Source organism: Sporothrix brasiliensis, assembly GCF_000820605.1.
Source record: "Sporothrix brasiliensis 5110 chromosome Unknown Cont20, whole genome shotgun sequence".
Classification (NCBI taxonomy): domain Eukaryota; kingdom Fungi; phylum Ascomycota; class Sordariomycetes; order Ophiostomatales; family Ophiostomataceae; genus Sporothrix; species Sporothrix brasiliensis.
Genome location: NW_024467139.1, coordinates 5,061,925 through 5,084,357, shown reverse-complemented (window position 1 = coordinate 5,084,357; position 22,433 = coordinate 5,061,925). Strand labels below are relative to the sequence as shown.

Genomic DNA, 22,433 nt, shown 5'->3' with positions numbered 1-22,433 from the left:
AACAAATACTTTAGAAAAAGACCGAAGAATGCCGTCGGATGCGTGGTCATTTGGCGGAGCATTTTTGGACGATCGGTGTGATTTGGACCCCGTTGTTGGCCGTCGATTGCCCAAAGAGGAAACTCGACGGAGATGTAAAGAATTGGCACAAAGCCCAACCGGGGAAACAAGAATGTTGAAAAACAAGCGTCGGTGAATTTTGGCCGATGAGACGGGCTGTGTGGAAGCGGCTGCGATTGGGCGGCACCGTAGACTGCCGGCAAAGGCCAAACCCGGTCTCATAATTCAGTGGGTGTTAGTGTTGATTCCGGAAAGAATGCCCTGTAACTTGGTAATTCCACGCTGTGGTGCAGCTTACCCGCTGTCGACACGACAAACGACGGCTGCCTCGTCGAGACCGACGATAATATCAACGACACTCTTTCGTATCTTGCGATATCCAGCGGCCCAAATCGGCCGACATGACACAGCAACCGTGTCCGTGACTGTTTCTTCCCTTCTCTCGCTCACGAGACGTGCCCGCCGACCAACACCACCACCTCCACAATGGCCCTTTTGGTCAGCCGTGCATGCAAGGGCTGCAACCAGCTCAAAGTTCGTTGCCAGCCGGCCCCCTCCGACGCGTCGTCCTGTGCACGCTGTCTGCAGGCCGGCCGCCCCTGCGTGCCGGGCGACAAGCGCCGGAGGCCACGTGACCGGATTGCAGAGCTCGAGGCGCAGGTGGCCGCGCTGAGTCGGCAGCTGCAGAAGCAGCAGCTTGGCGACGTCCCGGGGACCACGGCGGTCACCACCAACACCAGTCCCGCGGCTCGCAACGTCTACTCGTTCAGCAGCGACCTGCCCACCGGCGAGGCGGCCGTGGCCTTTCTGGATGCGCGGGTGCCCCGGGCCGCCCAGCAGCAGGCGCTGGACCGGTACGTGCAGCGTCTCTGGCCGCTGGTTCCGTGCTTTTCGTTTTCGTCCTTTTCGTCGCCAGCGGACAGCCCGCTCGACGCGATGCGCCGCAGCAAGCCCGTCTTGTTCTTTTCGATTGTCACGTTCACCGCCCCGGCGTCGCTCATCCCGCCCGCCGTCCGCAGCGAGCTCCTGCGGGAGGCCATGTGCATGTTTGCCGTCGAGCTCATCTCGAAGCCCAACCGCCGCCTCGACACGGTCTGGTCGCTGCTGGTGGCCTGCTTCTTCTTCCGCGCGCAGAACGGCAGCGCCCACGTCACCGTGCACCAGCTCACGCAAATGGCGACCAACATGGCGATTGACCTGGGTCTCGGCGGCGCGCAGGTGCCCGCGGCGCCCGGCGTGACCCTCTCGTCGACGCCCGTCTCGTCCACGACGCCAGGGTCCGTCCCCGAGCTCGAGGCCATCGAATACTGCGCTTCGCCCCCCGCACCCGAGGCGGACGCGTCGTCGTCGTCGTCGTCGTCGTTGTCGTCGTCGTCGCCGGCCGCGCCGTACTGTACCGTGGCCGCCCGAGCCGATGCGCAATGTGCCTGGCTGGCCTGTTTTGTGTCGGCGTCCAACGTGGCCATTGGCGTCCGCCGGCCCGACGCCAACGCCCAATGGACGGCACACCACCAGACGTGTCTCGACGAGCTCGCGCGCGCGTTTGACGCGCTGCCCGCGGGCGCCGCGCGCGACACCCTGTTTCTGCACATGGTCCGTGGCGAGCGGCTCTGCCAGCAGATTGCCGCGGCCGTCCAGCTGTGCGAGCCCGCAGCCGCGTGGGACGTCGCGGCGCCCGACCAGGCCCTCGTCATGGCCGACCTGCAGACGGCCATCGACAACTGGACCGCCGAGACGACGACGGCGCTGGTGCACGCCCCGCCCGGCCGCCGCCGGAGCCACAAGACGCTGCTGTTCTTCCGCTATGCGGCCGTCATCTACCTCCACGAGTCGGTGCTGCACACGCCCACCAACAAGCTCTCCTTTGGCGCGCCCTACCGGCAGGCCAAGCTGGCCAGCGACGACATTGCCCGTCCGCCCGTCACGGGCAAGCACGTCGCGTCGCTGTACGCCTTGAAAGACGCCTGTCTCGCCCTGCTGGACCTGGCGTGCAGCGACGTGGACGACGACGACAGCGAGGAGGCCGAGGAGGCCGAGGAGGCCGAGGAGGCCGACGTCACAACGTCCAGCGACAGCGCGAGTGCAGAGACAATCACGGCCTTCTTGGCCGACGCCCCCATTTCCTTCATCGCCAGGGTGTTCCACGCCTTCTTTGTCCTCGCCAAGCTCCACATCGCCGTCACCGCCCCCGGCCACACCTTTGGCGCCGTCCTCCGCCCGGCTGAACTGCGCGTGGCGCCCTGCGCGGGCCGCCTGGCCGCCCTGGCCGACCGCGTGCGGCGCCGCAACCCGGACTCGTTCAACCACCGCATCCTGGCCTGCGCCGCGGGCGCCGGCGAATGGTGTGTCGAGTACGAGGCGGCGCGGACGGGCACCACGAAAGCAACCGTGGAGACGCCGCCGGACGAAGAGCAGCCGGCCACCACGGCCACGTTGGCCACCACGGCCGACCTGGACTTTGTCAGCGACGCTCCCTTCTTTGCAGCTGGGGACGCACTCAACCTGTCGATGCTGGACGCCGCCGCCGACACGGCCAACAACGATGGCATGGCCGCCTTCCTGTCTGCCTACGGGCCGAGCAGCAGCACGCTGGACAACGGCATCGGCTTTGGCGTGGACGATGCCCAATGGCAGATGCTCGATCGTTATTTCGGCAGTTTCAGTGCCTAAGGGGACTGGGCGACCGTTTGTGGACAGTTGGTTGAAGAAGGGAAGGTGCGCTCCCATTACGGTGCACCCACAGGGGAGGCACGATGCAGTTGCCGTGTCGATTTGAGAAGGTCCTAATACGCATCTCCCGCGCAAAACCGGAAGGAGCGACACGGCCCAAGATCTCGACGCGTCATCTCCAAAGTTGTGTGAGCCTCTCTTCGTCCACTTTGGTCTGCATTTGCTCTTCAACCTTCACCACATCCTTGCACATCCGCCTACTGGCCCACGATGACATCGCGACGGGGGATGTACAGCGTCTGGGCTCGTGTGACGGCAAAAAGCGTCCACAAGTCTGGCGATATCGATGGGTACGGCCTTTCGAAATGTGGCCGACTTTGACGACGCTGCCCGACGTGCTCCCCGACGCGATCTGTCGGCCTTTGCTATCGCAGCCTGTCGCTATCTCGCACAAGCTGCGATATTGACAACAGCAGAACTAGGCATCTGTGGTATCGAGTCCAGGGCGAAACAAGGGCCTACCCACTCTCTTCTGGAACGACTCTCTCCTTCACGTTCACATCCAACATGTCACCCAAGCCCGCGTGCACAGGCCGCCCTTGGTCAGTTGACTGGTCTGACACAACCGCTCATTGCAGGTGGTGGCTCCCCCTCGCTACCCGATGCGCAGTCTACAATCGAACGCGGCAGTTGAGGTTGCAAGTGAGTCAAGACGACGGAGCATTTATTGTGAGAGCCCTTCACAGCTTGTCTGATATATGGGTTAGCTTTCGTCATTGGATACGCAACATCAAAGAACAAACGCCACGAGTGTATGACCAACCACCACCCATGAAAGTGATGCAACCACCCTTCAAGTTCTAGATGGCCAATCCTACCAAGATCAACGTTCCACCGAAATGGTATAAAATGTATGCTACCCCATGACAATGGAAACGAAAAACGCGCCTTAGAAACACAATTTTCATTGCAAACATATCTTCGATAGCTGACAATTCGGCCAGCGCCCACCCGGCTCAACGACATTACAGCTTTAGCACTTCCGGACACAGCTCACAGAATATCCACCTCAAACGTCAACAAGGCTTCAGAGCTTTACAATGGTCACCCGCACTCACCAGAACGTATTGGTGGACAACGCCCTGCCGGATGAGCCGACCAATACGAAGCCAAAGCCGCATCCGCACAAGCCGCACCCGCAGCCGGGGCCCAGCAAGCCTTGCAGCCAGTAGGAGGCAGACGGGGACACTCAACAACGGACGCAACATCTACGCTGGGATGTGATATTCTGGGACCGGAGAAGGAGACTAGCTGTGGATGTCCAAGAACAAGCTGAGCAACAATTTTAAATTTTGAATTTTGCCGTGCGTTTCGGTAAACATATGTGCCTGATATGAAAAGACTGTAAAGGTGAGCCTTGAGGATCTGGTAGACTGTAGACGTATACGCTACCACCGGACATTTCATAGCAGTCTACCAAGTACCACGTTGGAAAGGACAAGACCGCATCATCAATAGCATATGTCTTCTGGCTGACAATTTGTTAATCGTACAAAACGAGATGTGCTAGAGTACGAGCTTCCGATGGTATGCCATGTAAAAGTTCCTTGACGAATTTCTTTTTCTTTTTTCTTTCTTTTATTTTGTTTTGTCGAGACCGAGTATCAAATCATTCTGCTCATCATGCAAGGACACGTCGATGATACAATATACATTAGAGTCCAGAACAGAGTCAGGTCACTTCCAACCTTGCTGTTACTTCACCGACGGTCTGTTGATGTTCCTCCTTTTCCCATGTAAACTCCATTACTTCACTCCTTTGATTGGCCTGCACGCCACCATGTACAGCCTGCACAAACAGCTCTATTGGCATCGTGATGCAAGTGTCTACAACGTCTGCTAGACAGGTATACCAATCTCCCAATAGAGGTATAAATAGAACGGGAGTCGTGTCGAAATGTTCTGTTGTTTTCCTTATGTCCCAGCCTTCAAATTCAAGTATTCACCTCTCATTCTTGAATGTCAACAACGACCAAAAAAAAAAAAAGCACACAACATCTGCCTCATCATCCACAGCAAACACATATCCTCCCATCATGAGCTCGCGGTCGGGGTCAGGATCTAGCCATCGTACGGGCAGTTCGAGTTCGCGTTCGCGTTCTGGCGGCAGCTCGAGCTCGACGTTGGGCCGCAGCTCGGCCCTGGGAAGCTCCTCTGCTTTTGCCAGTTCGTCCTCTGCTCTGGGGAGCTCTTCGTCTGCTCTCGGTAGTTCATCGTCTCCTTTTGGCAGCTCATCGTCGGCCCTCGGCAGCGGCATTGGTAGCAGCAGCTACAGGTCAAGCAGCGGCCTGTTTAGTGGCATTGGTTCTGGGTCGGGCACAACATCGTCGGGCATCAGCAGCGGCATCGGCGCCGGCACCACGTCCGGATCCGGCAGCTCCCTGTTCAGTGGCATCGGATCCGGCACGGGGACGTACAGCTCGCCGTCCCGGCTGAGCAGCAGCACCGCCTCGGGGGGATCGAGCAGCAGCGGCTCGACGATTCGGCCGGGCCGGTCCGGCTGGGTGCCTTTGCTACCGTCGAGCTCCACGACCAGCAGCCTGTCCACGACCACCGGTCTCGGGACGGGCTCCGGCTCCGGTTACAGCGCCAGCCGGCTGGGGCTCGGGTTGTCGTCGTCGTCTGCGTCGGCGTCGGCGTCATCGTCGTCTCCACTGCGCAGCTCCTCCACCTACGGGTCCGGGTCTGGATCCGGTGCCACCAGCAGCAGCAGCTGGGTCCCCAGTCTCAGCAGCACGTCCACCAGCAGCAGCAGCAGCAGCAGCATCGGCACGAGCTCGTCGACGAGCGGCAGCGGCTCGTCGTCTCTGAGCTCGCCGTATGGCTTGCAGGGCTACGGGTCCAACACGGGGACCTCTCTGCTCAACGCGTACGGCGTCGGCGGTCCCTTGTCGAGCATTCCCACGAGCACCGGATCGGCCACCGGGGGTGGTGTTCCGTACAGCTTAGACTATGCGGGCCCGAGCTACAGTTTTTCCAGCTCGGGCTTGGGCTCTGGGACACTCACGGGCTACGGGTCCAGTTCCTATGCGGGCTACGGCTCGAGTTCGAGTGGCTATGGCAGTTACAGTGGAAGTGGCAGTGGTAGTGGCAGCAGCAGCAGCACCACTACCGGCAAGAAGAATTGGTGGGATATTTAAAGTGGCGCAACAAGTGTTGGCCATGGTGAGGGACATCGAGTGATGATGGTCGTTTGATGTCTGACAAGTTGTTCAGATTTTATTTCCTTTTTTGGTTTGGTTTTATTTTGGATCGTTTTATTTTGCTCTTTTCTGCTAATGTCAGATTGACAGGTTGACAGGTTGACAGGTTGACAGGTTGACACTTTTTTTCGACGACTCTGATTGCTGCTTCCCAGGTTCTTCGTCTCCGTTGATTTGACGGCAATCAAGCTCAATCGATGATTTAATACAAGACAACGATTTCCCTCAGATGATGTGTACACTTGTATTCGCTGTACAAACATGTCCACATTGACTAAACGTATCATACCGAAGACGTTGGTTGCTTTGTGCTCAAATAGGTCTTTTTTTTAAAAAAAAAAAAAAAAAAAAAACCAATTTATCTACTACAGATATAACATTCGTTTTTCAAAAATACATGCATAAACAAATATAAATTATTCATTAAAAAAAGACATAACTGATTTTGACTTTGGGGGTTTTCTCAGCAAAAACGTGTCGAACCGCAGTGAGAAGATTCCCTTCAGCCCGACACGGCTGACAAAGACTGACATCGTCGTCGATGCTGAGGAGAGACTGTGGCGCATGCGCCGTCACTGTTTCTCTGCGCATTTGCTCTTTTTTTGGTGGTCTGGTTTGGCTGATTGCTGTCGTCGACAGTCGTCGTCGTCTTCAAACTATGACACGCCGCGTGCAAATAAGATGAAAGGGGTGACACGACGGCCAACTTGGCCGCGGCCGAGGCGATTTGTTCCTGCAACAGCAATTTTATCGTTGTGGCGCCATTCAGGCCCCTTGTCGTCGTGGTCGTCCATACTGTGTACTGCTAGTACTGCTATGCGGCAACTCGTACGAAATAATGTGGCTAGAGAATAACCTATTTAAAGTGGTGCCGGGGTATGCAGTTGGTCATCATGTTTATTGCCTTTTTCAGACAGCGTGAGATGGCGAAGCAGACGACAGGGACGAGACGAGGCAGCGGTGCCTGTTGCGGAGTCCAGTGGAGAATGGCGTGAGAGCGAGCTGACGTTGTTGGCCTTTCATTTCCAGTGAACGAGATTCGGGTTAATAGCTGTCAAATGCCGAGTCTTTCAGTCGGCGCAACTGCTTTTGTCTTTCTTGTGTGTCGTTCTTGTATTCTCGTTTTGTGTTGTTGCTTTTCTGTTTCCTGCCTTCTTCATTGCCGCTGCTTTGTCAAGTAAACAAAGACGATCTGCGGGAACAAACGTTTCCGAGAAGCCCGCCTCGACCCGAACAGCTACGTTGCGGCGCTTGTGCAACGGTTTCGCGTGCTTCCGATGCGCTGCCCAGCAAATTCCAGGGCCAAGTTGCTGGTGAGTGCTCAGACGTCCCCTGTTGGGTCTAGGCTCTGGCCCGGACGTCTGCCCCCTTCTCCATAAGCTTGTTTTTAGAGCATTCAGTCCAAGCCACATAGGCCCATAGACAGCGGGAGTGCTGTGTTTACAAAGTCTGTTCTTCTGCATAGTAATTCGTAGTTCCGCCAAAGACTAAAAGACAGCGCACTCTGAGGTAATCCTTCTGGTGTCAGACGAGGTGAGAATCCTCCACCAAAGAGGACTAGCTGTCAGAATGGTAAGAACCGTAAGATTTGTCGAGGACGCATGGACGGCAGAGAGAAAGAAGAAAAAGGCACAGGGAGCAGGGGAGACATGCTTCATTTCCTACAATGTATTTTGTACGGAGTACAACTGGCAGACTGCGAGTGAGACTGTTTTACGGTGCTGAGGCAGCGCAGCATGGCCGAATGTTCCGTGCGCAAGGGCTGAAGGAATGGCGAGACACCGACGTGGGACAGAAGACGAGCGCACGTTCTGCCCCTGGCCACGTATGTGTTGTTTGTTTCGTTTCGATCTGCGCAGGTCGAGCCGCATCTTCTCATAAGGTACGAATGTACGTGCTTCCAGACCCTCCCAGCGTCGTATCTGCGAGAGCTGCGGCCGTTTTCCTGTCTGCGGCATGGACCTCTCCGTCGTGCATTGAGTCAACTCGACGGCCGTGTCCCAGCAGCCGCAGAAGGACGGCCAGTGACAGACATGCTCGAAATTGAGCGCCGTCTCCTACCAATCCTTTGGAGCAGCGTCCGCCGTCTCACGCCCACGGCCACCCCTTGCGCGTCTGCGGCCCACGGTTCAGTGGCATCCGGCTGCTGTTTTCGGGTTGGCAGCTACTTCGTAGACGCAGCTCAGCCCCCCATGTTAAAAATAATCCTTTGTTGGTGGGCTTACGGTTGTCTTTTTTAGCACAACCAATAAGACGCCAGCTACGGAAATATACATGCACAGTACAACGTAATACTATGGAGAACGGAACGTACCAACAGCTCAAAGGCAGGGCTTTGTTGGTGCACGCCTCACAATCCCGGCAGGTTGTCATCAGAGCTAAGCTTTTTTGTTTCTCGATGCCTAAACGAGCCTGTTTTTCTGGGATCGTGGCTTTGCCGGATCACCCACGTTCCGTGGTACTTTGTACTCTGTGCATGTACAAACAAAGGAAGATCCTTCCCAGGAGGCAGTAGTGCGTGTAAGTGAGATGGCCACCAGGCTTGCCCTGGCCGGAGAAACAAACGTCAGTGAACCATCCACGGCCAGCTCTGCCCCTTTCTCACGGCGTCGATGCATCTGATGTCTGGACGTCACCTTTTCTTTCTATATAACTAATCTCCTCCACCCCCTTTCTGCATCGTTCCGTGTCTTGTCTCCATCCACTCTTCTTCACTCATCCCAACTTCGCCTTCATTTTCTTTCCTCTTCACCTTCCTCCATTCCATACCCCTTCCCATCTTCTCACAGCCTTCACAACCGCCGCCATGCTCTGCAAGAACCTCCTCTCGGCGACCGTCTTCGCCTCCGGCGCCCTCGCCTACCCCGCCGCCTCCCAGCTGCCGGACGACGGCTTCCCGAGCCCCAGCACCGTCCAGCTCCAGAACATCAACATCGCGGCCGGCGGCACCCTCTCCAACGCCCCGCCGCCGCCCGCGCTCAACGCCAGCAGCATCCCCATCTTCCAGCTCATCAACTTCAACGAGAACTTTGAGGTCGCCTTCTTCAACTCGCTCATCTACAACATCACCAACGACGTCTCCGGCTTCCAGATCCCCTTTGGCGCCGAGAAGGCCTCCGTCCTCAGCGTCCTCCGCACCATCCTCGCCCAGGAGGAGCTGCACGCCGTCAACGCCGCCAACGTCGTCCGCCACTTTGGCGGCACCGTGCCCGTGCCCTGCACCTACAAGTTCCCCACCACCGACCTGATCGGCGCCCTGGGCCTCGCCGAGACCTTCACCGCCGTCGTCCTCGGCACCCTCCAGGACGCCCAGCAGGGCCTGTCCACCAACGGCGACCACGGCCCCGTGCGCGCCGTCGGCTCCGTCATCGGCCAGGAGGGCGAGCAGAACGGCTTCTTCCGCAGCCTGCTCAACGCCAAGCCGTCCGAGAAGCCCTTCCTGACCACCTCCGTCGCCCCCTTTGCCTTTTCTGCTCTGCAGGAGTTCGTCGTCTCCTGCCCCTTTGACATCAAGGCCACCATCCCCATCCCCATCTTCCCCACCCTCGCCGTCGCCGGCGGCGGCGACGTCACCCCCCTCAACCAGAACCTGACCTTTGGCGCCGACCTCACCGGCGTCGCCGCCGCCGCCCCCTTCCTCGGCAACCCCGACGCCGCCGCCAAGGGCCTCTTTGTCACCTACTTCTCCGGCCAGAACCTGCCCCTCAGCGTCCCCATCCACGACGTCAACTTTCACGGCAACGCCATCTCCTTCCAGGCCGAGTTCCCCTACTCCGCCAACGTCCTCGACGGCCTGACCATTGCCTCCCTCACCACGAGCAGCAACTTTGCCAACCCGGATGCCGTGCCCGCTGCCACACTGGCGGCGCCCGGCCTGATCCAGGTCCGCGTCTCGATCCTGTAAATTATCATTCTCGGGGTTTTTTTTTGATTTTCTTTTCTTCAGTCGACTGCACGGCGGCATGAGTTTATGGAAACGGGTATATTGGGGCATGGCTTTGTTGGTTTCTTGTTTCTGTTTTTTATTTCCGTTCTGTTTTGTTTTCGTTTCTGTCCCCTGATGACAGCCTAGAGCATTAATTACAATGGCATTCTTTCTGGCATTCTTTTGCATTTTGCATCCTGTCTTTTGCTCTGCACTACCGTCGCGGCGGAGGATGTAATACGTTTGCGTCGTTGAAGCATTGTTTGATTTTATCGTCTTGCATCTGAATATCTACATTGCAAATATGGCAACAAAATACTGGTGTATGCCCTGAAGGCCAAAAATGTAGGCTATAAATAATATGACTTTGAATTCATATTGCTACCAATAAGCAATGCACAATGACCGTGTAAATGAGCTGTGGGTGAAAGTGCTAGGCAAAAAAAGAAGGCAGAAGTTGGCAGCAAAAGCTTGAAGCAAAAGTTGGAAGGCAAAGTTGGAAGACGAAATTGAAAGCAGAAAAATCATAACATTAAATCAAAATATGAGCCCAACGAATGGCATCGGTATGACAAAAATCAGACCAAATCAAACAGCCTCAAAAAACGCCAGTGCTTTTGCCCGTCAAACCCCATGCGCATGCCATATATTCGTTGCGGCGTAAAACATGATGAAAAAGACGAAAAGACAACCCCCAAAACAGGTGCGTAGTAGCACGAGACTCGTCGCCCATGGCTGTGACTTCTGCAATAAGTAACTTGCTCAAGAATAAGAAGCAAAGAAATAAGAGAATAAACATGAAAACGCCAGGTCAGTTGAAACAGAGAGCCGCCCTCAACGTATGGTAAAGGATGGAGAGTGATCCGACGGTGACAATGGGACAGTCGCTTATTGCCCCTTGCGGCCGAGCAGCTTCTTCACGACACTCTTGCCTTTGGCCAGTGTGCGGATGCTGCGCGAGCGGGCAAGCAGCAGGGACGACCGGGCCGAGGACGGGCGCCGAGACACGGATCCGCTCTCGCTCGCCAGTGCAGACGAGACGAATGGAGCCGACGGAGCCGAGGGAGCAGACGGGGCAGCGGGGGCAGCGGGGGCAGTGGTGAGGACAGGGCCAGCATCTACGCTTGCGTCGACGTCGACAGCCACTGGGCCCGTTATGGGACCGGCCGTCTGAGGTGAAGCAGCGATTGCGTCGGCCGCATCGGCCGCATCGGCCGCTTCGGTGACGTCGGGATGCACGGCAGCACCGCTCGTGGCGACCGAAGTACTCTCCGTGCCGTAGTCGAAGCGGTGTTCGGCGTCATCCGCGTCCTGCGCCGCACGAAAGCTGACGGCCAGCACGCGGTCCCCATCCATGTCATAGAGATCGTCGAGCGCCGCGCTGTCGTCCCCCCCCGTGCCGTCGTCAAAGCTGTTGTGGACGCTGCTCGTGCTCATGTCGAGACCGTCGAAGAAGTCGCTGGGGCTGCGCGCATCGCTGGACGGCGGCCACTGCAAGTCGTCGCCAACGGGGCTGGTGCAGAACATCTGGCCGTCGTCGCGTACCTGCTGTGCATGGTGTGATGGGTGTGGTACGCCATGGCCGTGGGCGCTGCCTTCGCCGGCGTCAATGTGCACGTCATGCATCAGGCAGATGAGGTCGTCGAAGTTGTCGTCGTGGACAGGGGTGCGTACGCGAAAGATGATGTCGGCGTCCGGGATGTCGCGCGAATCCACCCACATGTCATCGTCTTTCCGCTTCCTCTCCTTACGTCCCAAGCGGCCCAAATTGGCCGTCAGCTTTTCCGTCAGGTTCATCTTCTGGTCGTTGGTCGGCCCCGGCGCCTGGACGGCCGGTGTTCCGAGGCCAGTGGGACGGGTCACAAGAATGTGTGGCCGATCTGCCGCGGTAGGCGAGTTGGCCGCTGTGTCAAAGGCGGCCGGTGTGGTCAAGGCTCCGGATGCGTCGCCGTTTCCGGCAGCGGTCGTCGGAGCATGGAGATTCTTCTCCATGTCCCAGCCCTCTGCGCCGAGATGCATTCCAGCTGGCTCCATCAAAAAATGTGACGGATCGTTGCGCAGAGCTTGGAGCAAGTCCCAGAACCCTTCTTTCAGATTGACGCTCTCGGCGCTGATCTCCACAAACTTGGACAGGCCGCTCTGCTCTCCGTAGGTGTAGTCCGCCATGAAGCGCACGCGGTACGCAAGGTGGTACGAGAGGTCCCGGTGCTGCGCTGCCAGCTTGTCGGTCAAGGGCAGACTCTCCTTGCGCTGCATCTTTTCATAGGCGAGCGTCTGTTCAAAGAACATGCAGAGTCGAATCAGTAGATTGAGCGCGCGTCGGCTGCGCTTTGGCGTCTCGTCGTTCATCCGATTCTTGTTCAATATTTTCTTGATGAAACGGAATGCGCGAGCGGCGCTGAGGGCCTGCATTAGGCGCAGGTTGTCTTCCACCTCGGGTGTAAAGTTGAGTGCATTGGGGAGGCCACTGCTGGACTGTATCGTCAAAAACTCGTGCGCCTGCAACAGGATGCTGGCTTGGTAGAACGGTTTGTTCAGAGACTTGTCCTCCGACGGATCGCCCATCAGGAGCGGCTTGTACACATCGCCGTTGCCAAACTTCACTTCAGACAACAGCTCAAGCGGAAAGCCACGATCTGATGTGTAATTCATCGACATGGCCTTGTCACCAGCAATCATCCCGATTGCTCTTTCTTTCAGATCGCTGCGAAGACCTAGACGTGCCAGTCTGTTAGCATCGAATGCGGCTATGCAATATGGAACATGCGTTTGTCTGTGTTTTGTGTCTACGCACCGTCTAAAAAGACATTTTGTTCGGAAAAGTCTTGGCTGACGCATATGGGGTACGCCGCAGTCTTGCCCTGGCATTTATCGCAGGGAGAACCGTTGTCGCACTATCAAAGAAGCAAGAGTCAGACGAGGTGTGTCAGGGGAAGAAAAATCAAGCAACTGGCAGGCGAAGACATACCTTCTTCCGCTTTATGGCGCACGGGACGCAACTCAAGCCATCTGCCTTTTTGCCTTTGGCCATCTTTTTGGACAAGCCGGTGGCGCCATCGAGGTCGTCGGAGCGGCGTCGTTTGGCGTTGCTGCCCTCGGCATTGTTGACGTTGTGGATGCCGGTGCCGACGTTGAAGTGGTTCTGCATGGAGACAGGCACGCCCGCCACTTTTTTCGTCATGGCGACGTCGCCGGCAGCCGATGCCGGAGCCGATGCGGGAGCCGAGCGGAACTTGGGCTGTTGATGGCCGTCGGCAGCTGCCACCGAGACCGACGACAGGGGCGAGGACGAGTCCAAACCGGAGCTGTTGTCCGAGGTCGCCGTCAACTGGCTCGGCTTGCGCGTTGGCGTGACAGGGTGGTGGACAGACGGGCCGTAGCCGATGTGGGCAGGTTGCGGACGTGGCTCTTGGGCTGTCTGGCTTTGGAAGCTCGTCAGGACGGGCAGCGACGGCGCGTACTGGCTGTTCGCCTCAACAAGCGCGTTGACTGTGTTTTGGGAGAACTCGGCCTCGGGCAGCTCGACATCAATGTCCGGCGAGTTCTGTGAAACGACAAAGTCCGACTGGGCCAAGCCCTGGGGCATCGGAGACGAGAGTGGCGTAGCCACGGCAGAGGGCATGTTTTGTACGCCGACCCCATACAGCACCTCTCCGTTGTCTTGTGTTGGGGGAAAAGGCGACGGTGATGTGGGGAGGAGAGGCGGCTGCAGGCCGTTAGGCAGGTACATCCCTGCCGGTGAGGTGCCTGCCATGTGGTGAGGCCTCGCGTAGGTGGACGGGAAGGATTGGGGGTGGTAGGCGACAGTGGCTGAGGGAGGTGCCGAGTGAACAGAGAGATGCGAGGTGTGGGATGCCTGCGAGAGGTTTTGGGACATGAGGGTGGCAGAGGCAGGGGATGGATAGGCCTGGATTGGGTTGTGGCTGGTCTCGCCGGTGGACGGATCGAAGAGCGGGCCGACGGCGACGCCACTGTTCCTGAAGCTGCCAAACGGATTGCTGCTGGGCATTCCGTAGTACCCACCGGCGCTGAACGAGCCATTATTGACAGTATTGACAGGGAAGTTCCGGCCGTCAAAAGAGAAGACCGCATGTGGCGGCGCGGAGACTAAATGCCGGGCGCTGGCCGGCGTCGAGACATAGCTGTCGGTCTGGGTCTGGTTGTAGAGAGGACTTTGACTTTCTTGCATTCCGGCAAAGGCAAAGTCGTGAGACGGCGGCAGGCCACCCAGATAGCCACTAGGCTGCGGGCCGTGTTGAATGCCTTGCTGTGGAAGCAGATGGCCTCCACCAGGTATGGCGAGCGGCTGCAATGACGGCGTGGCCGGCCTGCTCAAGCCCAGGAAGGACGTGTTGCCCTGGGATGTCGGTCGAAGATAGCTGGTGCTACTGCCCGGACGCAAGTCCATGCCCGAAGCAAGGAGATGCTCTGGGATTCCGTTTCCGCCGGCCGCCATGGTCATAGCGGTGGTGGGATACGACCCTGGAACGAACAACGGCCCCAGAGTGGACGGCGGTTCCGTCTCATCGTGCCCGAAGTAGGGAGGATTGCGAGAGATGGTGTTCATGACATTGTTCGTAGTGTTGTCCATAGGATCCCTTGGCAGAAGAGTGGGCGGTGCGGTTGAACTTTGGAGTTGCCAGACAGGTGCTCTGAGTCTAAGTCAAGCTCGGTAAGGATGGGGCGGTTCGAGGGAGACGCAGACGCCTGGGGCGATGATGGAATCGCGGTGAAGTGGCAGCGGAGGCCAAGACGGGGCAAGCTAAGATCAAGGACGAAGAAAAAGGGGCAAACGCAAAGATCGAAGAAGGCAAAGAGAAACGGAAGGCGCAACGTGAGAGCCAGGGAAAGAGCGACGCAGCTCAGCAAGCAGCAATGTGGCTGCGGTTGTGAGAAAGAGGGGAAAGAGCGACCACTACAAAAGCCAAAGCCAGTGAACAGGCAGGTGCGACAGCTTCACCGTAAACAACGCGAGAAACGGCCAGGGAAGGTACGAGTGGCGACGGAAATGGAGGAGCCAGACAAGAATCTCAACGATTGTCAAAAGAAACGAGGTGAATTGGTTTGAAAATGGTAAAATGGAGAGACTAGAGGCGAATCATGCGTTCTGCCTTGCGCCCAGGACCCTTTCTTTTGTACAACTTGCTGGATCCTCAGCCTTTCGTCGCCTTTTTTAGCCGCTGGCCTCTATTGTAGTGTTGATGGCAGTGCAAAACAGTGCAAGTGCAGTCTTGGGGACGGAAGAGCCCACTATTGATCACGCTAGGCGTCCTTTGGACTAGTTTGGGCGTCTTCTCCAGTCAGGCGCGAAGAAGGAGCGACCCAAAATAAACCACACGTGATGGCGCTAGTCCAAATCTAGGGTTTCTTGAGGAAAGGCGCAGCATCTCGCCAATCATGGCAGTTCACTTTTCAGCCTCACCCCCTCAGGCCTCCAGGCGGCCCCAAGGCGCCTATCGGGGAACAGTCCAAAACTGATTAGTGGTTTCGGAATGTGCAGTGGGCCACGGCCCATCATGGCCACCGATTTGCCAGACCAAGTCGCCTACATAAACAAGACTCCTTCCCTCTTACTTTTGAAAGGTGTGCAGGTGTGAAGGATGATTGCAGGGTGATCCAGGAACGGTCTGAATTGGGACGTGTCTGTAAAATAGGCGCCAACTGAGAGAAATAGGCGACTGTTTCTCGTGCTTGAAGCCGTCCTTTGTGTCGAGACCCGACGCCACCCCCACACGCATACATAAATCTCGGTATGTGGCCTTCAAAACGACAAGGCCGTTAATGTGTTGACAAGAAGAAAGATGGGCGCTCCCATTTTGAGCAGTGAACGGTCAGAGCGCGCACAGCCTGAGGCAAGTAGCAGGCACTCAATATCCGTGAGGAGGTCCTTTTGGTTTAGACTTGAAGGTCGAGAAGGAGACTTGCAGCCTCTACCTCGATATGTCGCAGCACGGCTGAAACACGAGAATTGTCAAGAAGTCGACAAGACGAGACCAACAGACCCAAACGACGAAAACAACATCGAAACATCGTCGTGGCTGGCCACAAAGGTGAACAAAACATTTTGGTGGGGCTGGCGCCAATGTGGACTCGCTCCGCCCCGCCGGGGACGCTAGGGAAGGCGCGTGTGGCCGTGGACCTGGCTAAGCCTGGCAGTTTCCCCTTTTTGGCATCTCATTGTGAAGACCGTTCCTGCCCCGCGTAAGAAGAGACGATTCCTGAGGGAGGAGAAATAATATGCTTTCATTGCAAATTAAGTGAAAATCGGGCTTGAGAAATGACAGTCCAGTGCGGGTCATCGTTCTCTCCTTAAGTGACGCGACGATACCGTTGGCAGGAACGACCTGTTCAAGCTGAATGAGGGCTGTAGAAGCGCAAATCGTAAAGCTGCATACATAAATCAGTGCACAAAATGTGCAATCTGTAAATGGGATTCACGATCAGTAGTACAATATGTAGCCAATTCTGTAGCCAGTGAGCCGTAGAATGGAGTAAACGGGAAGAGGCAGACTTGATTTGCTGAATTTTTTACATCTTTGAAGCTGCGATGCCACTGGGTAGCTCGCTGGCTCGATTTAGAGGCTAACCAGCTCGAGGATTGAGTATGTCGTTCTCTCTGCAACGACCGTTTCCAGCGATCAATCGGCGCATGAGACACTCGCTGGCTTTACTACGGCAAACCTTTACCTTCCATTCATTCACATTCGCTTATTTGTTTTCTTGCCGTTGATTTCTGTTAATGTCACCGTTGATCGCGTTTTGATCTGTTTCTGTACCGTAAACCTGCACGTGCGATTCACAGGGCCTTGTTCGGATGTGTGGAAGATAAATTTTGCATTCCTTTTTTTTCTTATTTATTTAAAAAAAAAACGCAATTGTTTTACTTATTTTTATTTAAAAAACAACATTACTCTCATACCAGAAGGCATAAAGAAACCTTTAATTCTTCAATAATACCATGTACGGCACAACATTTCACCCTTTCTCCACGGTTTTCTTCATTCGATCCACATCCGCTCCAATCCACCCAAAATCGCAACGTGGGAAGGTCTTCTGGGTCCAGAGGCGGCAGACTAGTGAAACATGCAGTTGCGGCTTACATTATTGGTGCATCGTACGATCAGTTTGATTTCTAACATGAGTATGCTTATGACAAATGGGTTACCAAAGGTGAGGAGGGATTGCGTGGTCCAACACAGACTGCGAGGAGCGTATATGCTCAGACCTGTGGAGAAGCACAGACCCAGACGCAGAAAATGTGTCGTCACCGCGTGTCGACGCCATCCGCGTCATCCCGCCGCCGAGCCCTTTCTATTGGCGAAGAAGGCGGAACGAAAAACGAGAGAGGATGAAGCGCTGTCGCCAAGAGAGCATCCCGTCTTCGGTTGCCCACGCATGATGTGTGCAGGGATGTGTGAAAAGACACGCAAAGTATTCCACCCGCCTGGCTGATGATCCTCGAGTCTGGAATCATCGCTTGTGTTAATGTCGACCTGGTTAATGGTTATTCTAGCTGTTGCCGATCTTCCTCTAATTGATGCTTTTATTAAGGGCGGCGTGAAGAAAACCTTAATATATGAGGTGCCCTGCATTTCGTTAGAGTTTAGATTTACGCAGTAAGAGTCCTTACTACGTAGACCTACATAACAATACTGCTGTTCAGCTGACTCGACATGTTCCAAAACCTTCTGTTTTGGCCCATGCCGGCGTTCCGGCAAGCAACGGCAGATCTCACTGGCGGGGCAAAGTCGCCCAACTGGGCTCGCGGAGACGCTGCTCCACATCGCAGCCACAATTGGGGTGCCTCCAAGCATGAGGTCTGACCCTGCAAACAAATGACCACGGACCCAAAATTATTGTTTTCTCTGGCCTTTGTGTTGTTTGTCCGGCATGATCGGACGAGCGGACGGTCAAGTATAGCATCCCTCGGCCAGGCAGCCTTGCGCTTTGTGTGATTTTGGCCGGATTTCTGCGGTTCTGCGGTTCTGGGATTTTTGGTTCTTTGGTTCCAGGTTCTGGGTTCAAAGTCCTGGGTTCGCATTTCTCGTTATTTGTTGTGCCGCCTCCTGTCCCTGCGCCCATCCGTAATTCCGTCGATCCCCTAAAACGTGCATGTTTTGGTTTTGTTCATGTCGACATCTGATTTGTCGACGTCGGCGTTGGAGGTGTTTGGCTGACCGATTTGGTTCGTTTTCTGGGTGCCTTTGTTTCGACCCAACTCTTCCTTCGCCCGCCCACGTTGCGTTGACGGTTCTCCTTGTATTCCGTACATGCCACACATACAGAGCATGGTGAAGCACAGCTAGCACAGGTCAACTTCATCCTATAAGGAGGGGATGATCCATAGCGTGCCAAGCGCCTGCCGTGGTTGCAGATATAAAAAAATAGATGACGACGACTGTGCCGCTTGCTAGTTGGGTCAGCGCGAACCGGGGTCCGGGAACACAGCGCATATCGCAAACGAGAGGGAAGAAGAAAGAAAAGGGGGCTGATGCAGTGAGTGCCCGAGGAGACGAGCCTTTCCAGGGCCAAAGAACAGCATGCAGATGACGACAAGGGACGAATTATAAGGCATGACCAGATGGTTAATCAGAAACCCATCACCTGGACGCACGGGACGCTTCTGTTCTGACGCTCGAGAGACGGGCGCCGGCTCGTTTAGAGCGGGAGATATAAATTGTTTCCGTATGTCCCTCTCCTCGACCGTGTGGCTCGCTGGCTTTTGTTTGGCTCTTCCTTTACCCGGGCAGCTGATATTGTCTTTAAATATCCGGGCCATCCTCATCCCACTTTTGCGCATCTGAGCAATACGTTTCTCTTCACCATCCAAGTCGTTCAAAATGCTGTCACAGGGGACCTCGATTGTCGCGGCGGCGGCGCTGCTGTCGTTCGCCGGTCTTGCTCACGGTGCCGGGTCCACGGCCATTAGTTCGGTTCTGGTCTGCACCGACAACATCTATGCCGACGGTATGTCCGGAAAGAAACGAAAGGATGACATGCGAACACTGGTCAGACATACTCTCGGACCACAACTGACTTGGGACAAGGCTTCATCTACCGCAACACGACGGGCGACGGCACCACGTCGACGAGCCTTGACGCGTTCGCCGCCAAGGACTCGTTCCCCCTGTACTGTAGGTTCCTTTTGCATTCTCTCTTCGCTCGTTGTATGTCCAATGTCCGCTCCTTCTCACACACAGAACAGTGTCGGTGACCAGCCACTCAGGCGCGCCGCTGGACCCCATCCAGCCGGCACGCAAGAACGGCTTCCACAACTACGCGTCGCTCGACCAGAACCTGTACATCAACGTGACGGCGGGTGCGTTTGCCCCTGTCGGGTTTGTCGACGGCGGCAACGCGACGCTGGGCACCGGGGAGACGACGTGGGGCTTTTATGCGGCGTACGGGTTTGTCATGTGGTACAACTTGCCGTCGTCCTCGTCGGCGGCGGCCGTGCCATCGTCGACGCCCGTCCACATCCAGGGCTTCCAGTGGGTGCCGGTCAAAGGCTACACAAACGTGACGCAGCTGTACTGGAACCAGACGCAGTACGAAGAGGCGGCGGCGGAGGGGGCGCGGTCGACCATCTCGGCAGCCGGCGCGTCGTTTGGTCTGTGCTCGAGCGACGTTGAGGCCAGCGTCAAGGCGGAGTAGACGGTGTGGGGGCTTGGGGGCTGGGAGTCCTATTCGGACTACGAAAAATGGGAAAGTGGCCTTGACAGAGAAGAATGATAAGTATGGACTGGTAAACGCGGCCGGCCGTTTAAGTATATGGGTATTTTCGTGCACGGTAGTAGATAGCGTATTAGGTGGCGACTATACTGCGAACAAACTATTAAGAGATTGAGCGGAAGCATTCTGAACCGAGTCAAAAACAGAAAGCCAGGAGAAATGAATCAGAGGTTGACCTTTCTAGAACATAGCAACTACCGATAAACGAGACATTTCGCACTCACAAGGACGACCACGTCATAAATTCGTTCATTCCGTGTATTGTAACCGGCCATAGTTGCTATCTGCTTCCTCTGCAGCGTCGGAACCACCAACCCAATTTGGGTTATCCACGGGCCGGGTCATGTGGATCTCTTACTCTCTCACCGTCGTCTTTGTAGTTTTGATGGCCGACTCGTCTTTCATCGATGTGATGCAGATATATGCTATACGGTGCGGCATGCGCTCCTGCCCTCTCCAGAGCACGCTAGTGTACACTGGCCAATAAAATACATTTGTAGGACCCATTCTACCCGCGTAGTCCCGGCAAGGGCCGTTTTCACGGTCCGAAACGCAAGTGGCATCAATGGTGAACACACGAGAAGAGGGGAGATAAGGTATAGAGGGATGAGCAGAGAGCGTACGGCAGGTAGCAAAGACCACACGATAGAGGGATGAGCAGAGAGCGTACGGCAGGTAGCAAAGACCACACGACAGAGGAATGCTTTGTTGTTCTGTTATTCTTGTAGTCGCACGTTGTCATGGTTTAGCTAATAGTCGGAACACATCCACCCATCCTGTCTCGTGGCCGGCTATACCGTCCCCTCCGGGGTCGGCGTCCATGTGTCCGGATTCGGGGACCCGCCGCTGCGGATCGTCAGCCGTTCCGACTTGCGGTGTGCCACCTTGAGCCACTCGCCGTCGCCCACGTTGGCCAGCAGCTCGATGCACAAGTGGATGTGGCCGCGCGCGACTGGCTTGGCGTCGGCACGAGCGCCTGTGCCTGTGGGTAGTGGTGCCGACGCCGACGCCGTCTTCGTCTTTGTTATCGTCTTCGTCTTTGTCTTTGCTGGGCTGGACGGCCCCTCCGTCGCCTCCTTGGGCGGGGGCTTCTTCATAATCATCTCCAGCTCGAAGCGGTGTTCGCGCGGCGACGACGCTGTCCACTGCGGCAGACGCCCGCTGCGGCTCCGGTTGCCCCGGATCCGGCCGTCGCTGTCCGCGTCGTGCACGCTGGTCCACCACAGGCTCTGCTGGCTAAGCGACGTCGCGTGAGGCTTGGGCGCCAGGACCACACGCCGCGCCCGGTCGTTGCCGGCTGTCTGTGTCGTGTCGGTCGTGTCGGTCGTGCCCGTCGTGCCGGCCGTCCCGCCGGCTGCTCTGGCCAGTCGGGTCGCCGGCGACCCCCGGCGCAGGGCCACATTCCGCGGCGCGTGGCCCGCAAACATGACCTTGATGTGGACCGCCAGTTCCAGCACGCGGACGGCACGCCGGCCGCCCCCTGGCTGGAACAGCAGCGGCCCGGCGTCGCGCCGCAGCGCCGTCAGGCTGTACGAGCACGTCACGCCCAGCACATGGCCGGCCGGCAGCGTCCACTCGTCGTCGCCGCCGCCGCCGTCGGCCGCGCGCACGACGTAAAAGGTCGGGTCAAACTGCGCATTAAGGGCCACGCCGACGGCGTGTGTGGGCGGCGGCTGCGCCGCGTGGGAGGAGCCCATTGCCGTGTCGACGCAGGCCAGCAGGCCAAACTTGGACAAGGACCAGAAGTCTGGGCGGCCCTGTTGGGTCTGCGGGCCGGGCGCGGGGGGCGCAGGCCGAAGCGGCAGGGCCGTTTCCGTCTGCAGTGCGCCTGGCACTTTATCTGGATCTTTGTCGTCGTCGTCGTCCTCCTCCTCCTCCAACAGTTGGTGTTGTCGCTGAAATGGCAGAGGCTGGCGGCCCATGACGTGATTGTCCTCGGGCTCGACCGCGTTGCTCGCACGCGCGTGCGCTCGCGCTGCGAGGCTGTCGCGGACCTCCTTGGCCTCCTTGGCCTCCTCGGCCGCTTCGGCCTCCTGCAGCTGCCGGAGCCGCTGGCGCAGCTTGGCTTTGCGCTCCAGCACCAGGATCTGCCGCGCCAGCTCGCGCTCTTCGTCGTCGGGTTCGGGTTCGCTCCGATGCGCCGGGGCCGCCATTGTCATTGTTGCTTTGTTGTTTGCGCGTCGGTGCGGATGTCGAGAAGGTCGGGAAGGTCTGGTATGTCGCGACTGAAAAATGCATGTTTGTCGAGCGACCTAAGGCTGCCAGCGTCGCAATTTGGCTGGTGTCCGAATCTGGTTGGCGGAGGGGGAATATGCATGCTGCGGCCGGGGCGAGAATGGCACAGCCACAGACGAAGCTGATAACGGCTGAAGTCTTATGGTGGTTCTTTCTTAATAATAATGTACTATGTGTACGAATAAATCATATCATTCACACCGGGCGACCTGCTGTATTCACATAGCTGACCTCCATTGGGTCATCTGTCGCCAGCCATCGCTCAAAGAGTGTGTCGAATCCGCCATGCGCTCCCGCTGCCGTCAACAGCCAGCCAAAGAGCCTTGGTTTAGACTGCTGACACTTGCTGTGGAAAGGCAGGCAGAGGATACTTGTTTAGTCAGTTGAATTTAACATACCGACGAAAAGACTGCAAAGACAACTTGTTTATTCTATCGCTCTGCTTTGCATGGCTTTTCTACTTTCCACGGCATCTGGTTCGTGACGAGTTACTGTTCTCTGTATGGTGTAAAGAAGTATTAAAATTAAGGAAATAGCAGCGAAAATCA

General features: G+C 56.6%; 6 protein-coding genes across 6 annotated transcripts; 4 read left to right on the top strand and 2 right to left on the bottom strand.

Annotated features, from left to right (window-relative positions):
* Positions 1 to 546: 546 nt before the first annotated feature.
* SPBR_06772 (uncharacterized protein) lies at positions 547 to 2,730 on the top strand (the record flags this gene model as incomplete). Its single annotated transcript, XM_040765028.1, has 1 exon — positions 547 to 2,730. One exon carries the CDS (start codon positions 547 to 549, stop codon positions 2,728 to 2,730), a length of 2,184 nt encoding a protein of 727 aa, XP_040617332.1.
* A 2,096-nt stretch (positions 2,731 to 4,826) lies between these two features.
* Positions 4,827 to 5,930, top strand: SPBR_07496 (uncharacterized protein; the record flags this gene model as incomplete). Its single annotated transcript, XM_040765750.1, has 1 exon — positions 4,827 to 5,930. One exon carries the CDS (start codon positions 4,827 to 4,829, stop codon positions 5,928 to 5,930), a length of 1,104 nt encoding a protein of 367 aa, XP_040617331.1.
* Positions 5,931 to 8,799: 2,869 nt separating this feature from the next.
* SPBR_07503 (sexual development protein) lies at positions 8,800 to 9,897 on the top strand (the record flags this gene model as incomplete). The annotated part of the gene is made up of 1 exon (XM_040765757.1): positions 8,800 to 9,897. The coding sequence occupies one exon, from the start codon at positions 8,800 to 8,802 to the stop codon at positions 9,895 to 9,897; it is 1,098 nt and encodes a 365-aa protein (XP_040617330.1).
* A 909-nt stretch (positions 9,898 to 10,806) lies between these two features.
* On the bottom strand, positions 10,807 to 14,380 carry SPBR_06450 (uncharacterized protein; the record flags this gene model as incomplete). The annotated part of the gene is made up of 2 exons (XM_040764706.1): positions 10,807 to 12,646; positions 12,909 to 14,380. 2 exons carry the CDS (start codon positions 14,378 to 14,380, stop codon positions 10,807 to 10,809), a joined length of 3,312 nt encoding a protein of 1,103 aa, XP_040617329.1.
* A 4,378-nt stretch (positions 14,381 to 18,758) lies between these two features.
* Positions 18,759 to 19,572, top strand: SPBR_07753 (uncharacterized protein; the record flags this gene model as incomplete). Its single annotated transcript, XM_040766007.1, has 3 exons — positions 18,759 to 18,885; positions 18,966 to 19,052; positions 19,124 to 19,572. 3 exons carry the CDS (start codon positions 18,759 to 18,761, stop codon positions 19,570 to 19,572), a joined length of 663 nt encoding a protein of 220 aa, XP_040617328.1.
* Positions 19,573 to 20,441: 869 nt separating this feature from the next.
* On the bottom strand, positions 20,442 to 21,803 carry SPBR_07279 (uncharacterized protein; the record flags this gene model as incomplete). The annotated part of the gene is made up of 1 exon (XM_040765533.1): positions 20,442 to 21,803. One exon carries the CDS (start codon positions 21,801 to 21,803, stop codon positions 20,442 to 20,444), a length of 1,362 nt encoding a protein of 453 aa, XP_040617327.1.
* Between the last annotated feature and the right edge of the window lie 630 nt (positions 21,804 to 22,433).